The sequence below is a fragment of the Sinocyclocheilus anshuiensis genome, unplaced genomic scaffold (assembly GCF_001515605.1).
Source record: "Sinocyclocheilus anshuiensis isolate Anshui unplaced genomic scaffold, SAMN03320099.WGS_v1.1 scaffold148, whole genome shotgun sequence".
Lineage (NCBI taxonomy): Eukaryota > Metazoa > Chordata > Actinopteri > Cypriniformes > Cyprinidae > Sinocyclocheilus > Sinocyclocheilus anshuiensis.
In genome coordinates, this window is record NW_015555704.1 from 145,364 (window position 1) to 155,624 (window position 10,261).

The 10,261-nt window shown below is 37.7% G+C and overlaps 1 protein-coding gene across 2 annotated transcripts; it reads left to right on the forward strand.

The window, feature by feature from the left end:
- The first annotated feature begins 757 nt into the window (after nucleotides 1-757).
- On the forward strand, nucleotides 758-8,580 carry LOC107671784 (probable G-protein coupled receptor 176). Of its 2 annotated transcripts, XM_016464753.1 has the most exons (4): nucleotides 758-1,266; nucleotides 5,597-5,650; nucleotides 5,782-6,034; nucleotides 7,028-8,580. In XM_016464753.1, exons 1-4 carry the CDS (start codon nucleotides 1,032-1,034, stop codon nucleotides 8,178-8,180), a joined length of 1,695 nt encoding a protein of 564 aa, XP_016320239.1. In that variant the 5' UTR covers nucleotides 758-1,031; the 3' UTR covers nucleotides 8,181-8,580. The 2 variants fall into 2 exon arrangements, with proteins under 2 accessions (XP_016320239.1, XP_016320240.1); XM_016464754.1 differs by lacking the exon at nucleotides 5,597-5,650.
- Nucleotides 8,581-10,261: the final 1,681 nt, after the last annotated feature.

Consider the following 10,261-nt stretch of genomic DNA (forward strand, 5'->3'; position numbering starts at 1 on the left):
TGCAAGGAATAGTTTAATCTGTGAATTCGGTACATGCTGGCGTTTTGCTCACAATGGATTATTTACTTAACAATAATGAAAACTGCTAAAATAACATTTTTGTTCCGAGGATACTGTTAATACCTTAACAGGCCTTGCTTCGTTCGCATGCAGTGCGTGTCTGGAGCAGTATCTGGCCAAATACAGGCTCAGTCCAAACCTTTGGTTCCAATTCTCACGCGCCTCTCCAAGACGCCGTAACAGACAGATACGGTGACGTTTTATTGTAAGCGCCCACCGTTCATTTGAAGAAATAAAGCGCTATTGTCACTCGCAATGAAGCCTGTTCGCTAAAGCCCAGTTGTCAGATCACCCACTGACACGATATTTAGAGTGATGTGCGTTTACCAAAATCGTATTTTGGCACTTGGATCTGGCTATGATCATTCATAACGATCTCATACGGGTATGTTGGTCATTTCTATGGCATATTCTCTATAGGTTTATCGTACACCGTTAAGGCATTATTATTCGCATACATTTGCATATTTTAGTAACCCAATGCACGCGAAGTATTGTATATAAGCACTATTATTTCATATTATGTTCGTCTATTTACATGGCTAATGAAATGAAGTTGAGTGGTGAGGCGAGCGTGAACGTCGCCGTCACTGTCGTATTGCTCCATCAATGACATTATAGGCTGTGCGATCTGTGCTGTGAAAACAAATTTATGCCTTTTTATATCCGAAACATTCCTTTAAATATCGCGATTCTGAAAAGGCAGTTGGTTAGCGACAAGATAATAACGTAATGCAAATTTAACCAAATCTGCAATATGCAGTCCTGTCTGGGACATGTTATTATCGTGAAAGATCTCCGTCCAGCGTTTTTCCAAAATGTTTTACGTTTTGGATGCTTTTGATGAACTGGAGTAAATTCGCGTGTTAATCATGATGGACACAACATCATAACGCTCGAGCTCTGTTCACCAGTAAACGTGCGCACGGCGAGACCTGAGCCGAAAAATTATAGCGGCGCCTCAGATATGAATGATGATGGAGGCTGATAACGCGGAGAGCTGGCTTCCTCTGTCAGAAAACGGAACCACAAGTTTAAACGCGTCGAACCTGGGTTTCCTAAACGCGTCGTCTCCGGTGAGTCTGTGGGGTGATGCTCAGGATAAAGAGGTGGCACGACTGGAGGAGATCCTGCAGGCGCAGGAAAGAGCCTACAAAGATTTCACTACCACCATTCAAGTTTTCATCCTCATCGGCTCCCTTTTGAGTAAGTAGACAAACGCGGGAATTTAAAATGTTTGGCTGTTCATCAGCAAATGTGTGGAGGCTGCACTGGCTTCATCTCTAAATATATTTGAATAAAACAATCACATATTTGGTTAATTGATGTGATAAACGGCATTATCCAGTTGAGCCTATTATGGCGAATTGCACTGCGTGTAAATGGATAACCACTCTAAAGGTTACAGTTGGGGCACAAATGATATTTGGAATGTGAAAATGTAACAAACATGATCATAGGCTATATTTTCCGTGATAAATTACATTTTACATTGTACGTTAATATCAAGTGAGAGATGCGAAATTGTAAACGAAGGCTGTTTATTATTGAGCATTCACAAGATGATGACACACATGTGTTGTAATTAGTCATGCTAGCAAATCTTTTCTTTTCACAATCTGTAAGCCCATTCATTAAAATGAATGAAAAACAACTAAAGTTGCCAAGGTGACACTTGAGTCATTTTTTATTTAAATATTCAAAACAAAATCAAGTGTGTGTTTGGTGTGTGTCCAAATAAACAATTTGGGGAATACCCATAAGCCTTTGTTTAAATAATTTATGTAGGCATGGGAACTTATAGGAAGAATTAAATAGTCCTACTTCTTAAGGTTTTATCTCTTTGCAGTATTGCTAATGTTGAAATAGCTGTTTGTGTGATTAGCTTTCTTTTTCATAACCTGTTGACTTCTCTGCATGCACATGAAGGTGCATATCAGAAGTGCAGTTTTATGTTCACTTTTGTGAATGTGTTTATTAAATTATTGGCCTTGGCTCAGTGATCGTGTCCTTTGTATAATCTATTATATGGTTTTAAATGAGTAGAAACAACATTTTAATCACAAGTTGCTTGCAACTAGTTAATAAAAAATCTTTTAGTTAGCAGACAGCTGTCCATACTTCAGATCACAATTCAGCTGGAGAGCTTATGCTGAGATTTAAATCATTTTGATTATTTATTTATTTATTTTATTTATCCTTTATTTGTCCAGGAAGGTCCCATTGAGATAAAAGAAATCTCTTCTTCCAGGGAGTCCTGGCCAAGATGACCGTACAAAAATTTCACATAAAATTTCACAAACATACACCTCACAAGACAAAATTATATAGAACCAAAGCAAAAACAATAATCATAAATCAGTAAATTTATTAAAACAACAACATGATTCATTTGCTAAACACTGCACTAAATTTTTAAAAATATTAAAAGAAGGAATTGTTTCTAATGGAGTTACAGTTTGAAATTAATTCCACAACCACGGAGCATAGTAAGAGAAAGCTGATTTTCCATGCTCTGAATGTACCCCGGGTATTTCTAATTGAATCCCATTTGATGATCTGGTGATATAATTCTTTCTATGTAGGCATAAAAGACTAGAGATGTAATTTGGAAGCATGCCTAACAATGCCTTTACAGTATACACTAACATGTGATTTCCTTCTTTGATATAAAGAGGACCAACCTACTTTATTATACAGCAAACAATGATGAGTACGTGAGCAAGCATTTGTTATAAATCGCAATGCAGCATGATAAACACTATCCAGTCTTTTCAATAAATATGTAGAAGCATGCATGTAAATAACATCTCCATAATCCAGAATGGGTAAAAATGTACTCTGTATAATTTGATTTCTAGCTCCAAAGGAAAACTTTTTTTGTTTTGCCGAAATAGAAACCCCAATCTTGGTTTAAGTCTTTTCACCAAGTAATCAATATGTACATCAGAAGACAATTATTTTGCTGTCGTTGACACTTTGTGCAAACAGCTTTTTTTTTTTCTTTCTAAAAACAAAACAAACTGTATTAGAGAACAGCGCTATTTAAATGACTCGCCATTCCAGAGACATTTCCAAGAAAATGTGTTAAGATGATTGTGTGAATTCTTATACATTGCAGCAAAATGATTATCACATCTATAAGCCAATGATCATGCGACAAACAGAAACTTAGAAATGAGATGTTTTTACTGGGTTCATTCATGCTTGGACCAATACAAACAGAGTAAGGTTTCCTCAGTCAGTGCAATGTCACATACCAGGTTTCTAGGAGGCTTTTTACTACACGACAGCTTCTCACTCTGACAATGATACCTTGAACAAAAAGACTACACAGATTACATATAGGTGCTGTAGAATGCTATTGATAATCCTATCTTCTTTAATGCAGTGTATTCTGTACCAATAGAAATGATGCGATATTTGGAGAAAGGGGAAAGAAATAGAGTATTCAGAGCTTTCTCGCAGTAAATGAGATTTTAGCAGTTTATAGTATAATGTTCTTTTGTTCTGCTTGTTTTTTCTGAGCTACGTCAGAGGGAGGCAATTTCATCAGACTCAAAACAAATGAGCCATCACATGACTAATTAGCCTGCAGAGCGCTTAGTAAATGATCGTAATCTGATGATTTGTTTCTGCACTGGATTAGGGCTCAAGTTTCAGAAAAGTTGGGAATTTCAGACATTCATTGTGGTTATGGAAAGTCATTGTGGCAGTGGGTTAGTCATTATTGCACTCAAGTTTTATCCTTGGCGTTCATTTAGCAGACTGCTTGGCTCATGCACTCCAAATTAAAAGATACAGGTGTTTTTCTGATTGCCAATATTCCAGTATCTGTTTGCTGCTTATACATTCAATGCATAAATATTGAATAATTCTCAGACAAAGACTGGACATATCATTCAAAATGGAAAATTCTGTTATCATTTACTCACCCTCATGATCATCCAGATTTGTATGAGTTTCTTTTTTTAAGCGGAGAACAGTATTTTGAAAAATAATCTGTTTTTGTCTATACCATGAAAGTCGATAGGCACCAGAACAATATTGGACCCCATTGACCTTCATTGTATGGACAGAAAAGCTCTTAAAACATCTTTCAAAATATCTGCATTTGTTTCAACGGAAGAAAGATAGTTATACAGCTATGGAGCAACATGAGGGTGAGTAAATGATGACAGAATATTCATTTTTGGGTGAACTATCCCTTTAAAGACACAGCATGCTTTGATAATCTTCTGTTCTGACAATTTTCTTTACTTTTCAGTGATTTTCCATCATTAAGATTAATCAGACATGATAATTACAGCTAAGTTAGCCAACAGCCAACATCTGTTCTCATACTTCAGAATTCTCAAACATATTAGAAAGAGTTGAGAAACCACTAACCACTAACCTCTGTGAAGTCTAAAAACCACTGTTAGCCACGGGCGTACCAGACACTTCTGGGAACAAATGGACAATTGTCCGGCACTGTCAGTGTGCACTCAATGTCACCAGGGTAATAACACAGAGGCAGCTGCAGATGGATTCCACCGCGCTTTGCCCGTTACACCTGCATGGTAATGGGAAAAGATGAAAGTCACAGTCTTTGCGCAAAAGATGCACCTTCCGACAATGTGTCAAGCGTAATAACGGGTCTGGCTAGAGAGCACCTGTCACCCAAGTGCTCTGTTCACATCAACATCCAAGAAGAGAATCACCTCAGGCTCCATTTTAATTCAAGGCGTGTGAATTTCATCATGTCCGTGCATAATTTCTTCCAAGTAAATTAATCTTGCGTAGTTTTCCACTTGAAGTGACATGCTTCATTTCCATTTTGCCCCGAGTGAAACTTTTTTACATGCTCTCCCTTATTGTTTTAAATGCTCATCTATGGTATGAAGAAATGAAGCCTACTATGGAAATGCTTTGGAAATGCTTATCAGCTACAGCTGTGTTGTCATGTGTCATGCCAAGGAATATTCTGGGTTCAGTAAAAGTTAAACTCAATGGACAGCATTTGACTTTCAAATTGTCCCTCATGGACTATGGAAGTAAATAGGACCAGATTTGGAGTATTTAAAAGCAGAAATGTGAAGCTTATAACTATATTAAAGCACTTTCTTGGGTTAAAACTTGTATTATTTCACCTGTAAAGCTAAATCATAATTTTTACAGGAATTTTAGGATTTTGGCTGGTAAATTGTATGTAGTTTTATACAAAACAGTGATACTTTAACACAAAAATCATGTTAACACATTTTGGCTACTATTGCAACAAGTATTGCAATATGTTTTATAGATTGGACCCATTCGCTTCCATTGTACTGTAAGTGCTTTACTATAACCCAAATTTTTGCTTTTTCAGAGAAGAGGAAATTTACTTTACCCAACAAGTGTCCACCTCATGTGAACATCTCAATATTAGAAACACTTGGTTTTTATGTGCCTGTGCATGCTAAGCTTTTGCTTCTTCCTAAAATCTTAATACCCTGCACTGTGAGGCTTGTTTGTCCTTCACAGCAGCATAACAATGCCGTCCTGTTGCTTACAGGAACCACAAAGGGAACAACGCTTTTTCCCCTTCAAATTAGCTTGCAATCTTCAGGTACCTCATTGCCATGGGAACTGCTGTAGACAATAAGATGAAGGCTGCTCATGTCCCACTCACATTCAGTTGTGTCCTTGGATACTGACCTAGGCTTGTAACCCTTAACCTTTTCATCTCTTCGTCCCCAGGCAATACTGCAGTGTTGTGGTGCACTTGCTACACCAATGTCTTCAAGTCTGTCACCAATCTCTTCATCAAGAACCTAGCGTGTTCTGGCATTTGTGCTGGGTTGGTGTGTGTGCCCTTTGACATAGCCTTGAGTGCCAGTCCCCTATGCTGCCTATGGGTCCATACACTTCTGCTGTGCAAAGCCATCAAGTTCCTACACAGGCTTTTCTGCTCTGCCACTGTGCTCAGCTTCGCTGTCATCGCCCTGGATAGGTGAGCGGATATCAATACTAATTCACTCATCTTTTGCTAACAACGAAAGTGTAATTGCTTTATATTTGAGGTCACTAAGGGTCTCAATCAAACAATAATTAAAACAATTGATTAAGATAATAATATGGTGAATGATCGCTTGAGAAAATCTGAAAACACTTACAGTTGTACTCAATCCATGGGCACCAGCTGTTTCACAGACTAGTGCTTCCATAGCAACCTACTCCGCCAGACCCTTTATCAGTTCATTGAATAATTTATTTTGCTTAGCACAGAAGCCTTTCTTGAGACCAACATTTTTTCACTTCAGAAAAAAACATACATGCAACATGCAGACACAAATCACATAATAAAACGTACTGATTTTATGTATTTTCCTTTTGTGCCTTTCCTGGGATTTTCATTATGAATCTATCTAATCAATCTATTTATGTCTTTTTGCGCACACATTAAGCAGTTTAACTGTGCTATAAACAATTTAGTCCTCTAAACAGTATCAAGGTTATGTAACTGATTTAACTAGGGCTTATTCAGAACCAATTCTATTTAAACAAAAAACATTTAACACAATTAGTGTTATCAGAATTGAATGAATCTAAACTAAGCAACTTAGTATAGTCCAATCTCTAAGCAAAACTGGATCTTTAATTGAATCAAAACTCTTCAGCACAATCAGTGTAGTAAAACCAATTCCCAAACCGATTGACTCTTATGAGTTGCTTCTTTTTAGTCAGTATCATTCAGTTCAACTTGTATAATCCGATATCTAGCTAAATTACACTTATGAAAGTTCTTTTAAATGAATCAAACTTATTAGCATGACTAGTGTATTCCAACTGATTCCCAAACAAATGACTCTTATGAGTCAACAGAAACCTGCTTGGTTTGAAAATGACTGCTTTGTTCTATTTTGACAATAGGCAATGGACCTTTCTTGCCTTTGAAATTTTACCAAAATTTTGCAGCGGTGCCTTCCTTTTATTTCACTTCCAGGTACTACTCAGCACTGTATCCACTGGAGAGAAAGATATCAGATGCCAAATCCAGAGACCTGGTCATCTACATCTGGGTGCATGCGGTGGTGGCCAGCGCCCCTGTGTTCGCTGTAAGCAATGTGACGGATGTCTACGCCACCTCTTCCTGTTCTGACGGCCAATCGCTTGGACATCTGGTTTACATGATCACATACAGCGTCACCACACTCATTTTACCACTAGCAGTGGTGTTTCTAGCCATGGCACTAATCCGCCGCGCACTAAGCACCAGCCAGAAGAAGAAAGTCATCATCGCGGCGCTGCGCACCCCACAGAACAGCATTTCCATCCCGTATGTGTCTCAGCGTGAGGCTGAACTTCACGCCACTCTGTTGTCCATCGTTCTAGTCTTCGCGGTGTGCAGCACTCCCTACGCCGCTCTGGTCATATACCGTTCAGTGCTGGGGGCCGCAAAAGCCTCGTCTTGGTTACAGCTGACTGCCGTGTGGCTGCCAAAGGTCTCTCTCCTCACCAACCCGCTGTTTTTCCTCACAGTAAACCGTTCTGTGCGGCGCTGCCTTCTTGATATGCTAGCACGCCTTCATCGCCGCTATAGCCGAAGGAACATGGTCAGCATTGGGGGTCTGGCTGAAGTAGGGCCACTAGGGGGCGAGACTGTGGTTCGCTCTGGTAGTCAACTCCTGGAGATGTTCAATATCGGCCAACAACAGATCTTCAGACCAAACGAGGACGAAGAAGATGAGAATGAAATTTCCTCTGTGGCCTCCGCCAACTTTCAACCCAAAGATGGAGGACAGGTTGGAAACGGAGGGGCGGCAAGAGAGCTGCATCAGCCGCAGTCAGGGGACGCGGTAAAAGAAGAGGGCTTAGTGTTACCAAAACATTCCCCTATTCAGTCATGTGCCTACTCCTCTTCACAGGTCGCCCCTGCGACTCCCACGGACCCAGAGGATGTAACACAGTTTGGTTTTGGGCCATTTGAGCTGCCACCACAATGGCTGCCTGAAACCAGGAACAGTAAGAAAAGACTCCTTCCTCCATTGGGTAACACACCAGAGGAGCTGATCCAGACCAAGCAGCCCAGAGTTCGGCCTGAGAGACGCATCAGTAGAAACAATAAAGTTAGTACCTTCCCTAATGTGGATCCATGAAACAGTGCAGTGGAGCAAATCATAAAAAGCTAAGAAGAAAGACTGTTTGAGTTTTATATCTAAATTTTTTTTGAATTGATTTTCTATGTGAGTGCAGATCAATGAATGACATGGAGAGTATACGTTTACAGTAGGAAGTAAGAGGAATTTACATGCTCTCTTGCTGTCTGTTTGGATGATTTAATAGACATCCCTTTGTCTCCATGTACTGAAAGAACAGGAAATTGATCTTTCACAGGAAATTCAAGAAACAAACGTAAGGTAGGCATGGATTGTATGACATTTGTTTTGTTGGAATGGTCAATAAAATTAATCACAATAATTTTTATGTAGATACGTCCATGCTGTGTTGAATCTGACTGATGTGTCCTGCTTAACTTCTTGAAATATCACCCCGCTGTCCACATGTTATTTAGCACTATAATCTATTTCAGATCACTTGAACAGCTAGTTTGAAACGAATGCATTGCTCTCAAAATTTAAATATTACAGATTATAAATTGACTTTAATGTTCACTACCATTCATAATTGTTTTCTTCATGTTTTTGAAAGAAGTCTCTTATGCTCTCCAAGTCTGCATTTATTTGATCAAAAATACAGTAAAAACTAATATTGTGAAATAAGATAAATCACACAATCCTTCAGAAATTATTCTAGTATGCTGATTTGGCATTTGTAAACATTTATTATTATTGTCAAAGTTTTTTTTTTTTTTTGGATGAATAGAAAGTAAAAAAAAAAACAGCATTAATTTCAAATAGATTTTTTTTTTTTTTGTAACATGCAAGTATTTTGCCGTCACTTGATCAATTTAATGCATGTTTGAATAAAAAACAAACAAGCAAAAACACATCTTACTAACCCCAAACATTTAAATGGTAGTGTGAGAGTTCAGTCAATACTTAAACTACAATGTAAAGTAGATGTGAGAACATCTTAATCAGTTTCACGATGCAACTAACATGCTGCCATGACCACATACACTGGTGTACAGGGTATGAATTTGTGCTTAATTTTAATGCAGAAAATGTGCCAAAACCAATGTGGGTTTATGTGCACATAACACTCAATAATACTGTTGGAATTTCTCAGGAAAAGATGGTCCATTATTGACAAAAAATGAGGGGAAAACATTTAATCGCAATGAAGTGTTCAGTTTTTACTTGCTTACCATTAAGAATAATCACAGTGGGCTGTTATCAAGATTTTGCAAATGTAGATCTGCTTGGTGGGAAACAGAATGCATTTCAATATGTAACTTTGAATTATTTAATCAGTTTGCCTGCAGAGGGCTACGGCTCTTATGTTAGAGAACAAAGAGCTCAGACTGACTGTTTCTATGGTGGGAAACACAATGAGAAACATCCTCCGCTTTGAGGTCATTTGACAGTGAGGTGTTGTTTGGAACAATGTAGTGTAATCATAGAACATAAATTATGACTCACAGGCTTTTGTTTGCCTTTTATTGTTAAAACATTTCAATGCTTTCTCTTCATTAATTTTCATCAAAAGCCAAGCCATTCTCGGGCTAATTATACTGCATTTGCTTATATTTCTTCAATGATTAGTTATTTGGAAAAAATAATTTATTTTTCAATCATATCTGCACAAGTATACAATAAATATAAATCAATAAATATCCCAAAACTTAATTTGCTGTAAATTTGCTTTGCAATGATTTGTATCGTGAAAAGCGCTGTACAAATAAACTTGAATGAATGAATGAAATATTAGATCTTTAAATAGCTCATTTAAATGCTGACGTTAAAGGGACATTGTTTTGATATTCAAATGTTTATAAAATACCTGAAAGTCAATTTCATAGAATTATCTCATTAAATCTCTTGTACTGAGTTCTTCAATAATTGACTAGTATATTCAATATACAAGTATGTCTTTCCTCATTAAACATATTTTCCTAAAAAGAAACATTGTTTCTCTGAGTTAATCGCCTTTTATGGCAAAAGCAAAGGTAAAGTTTAAGCACTTGCATGTGACTGAGAAAAAAAAATGTATTAAAGACGACAGCATGTTTTTCCCCATATGCCAGTTTTAGTGCCATTAATTAAAAAGTCTTGAT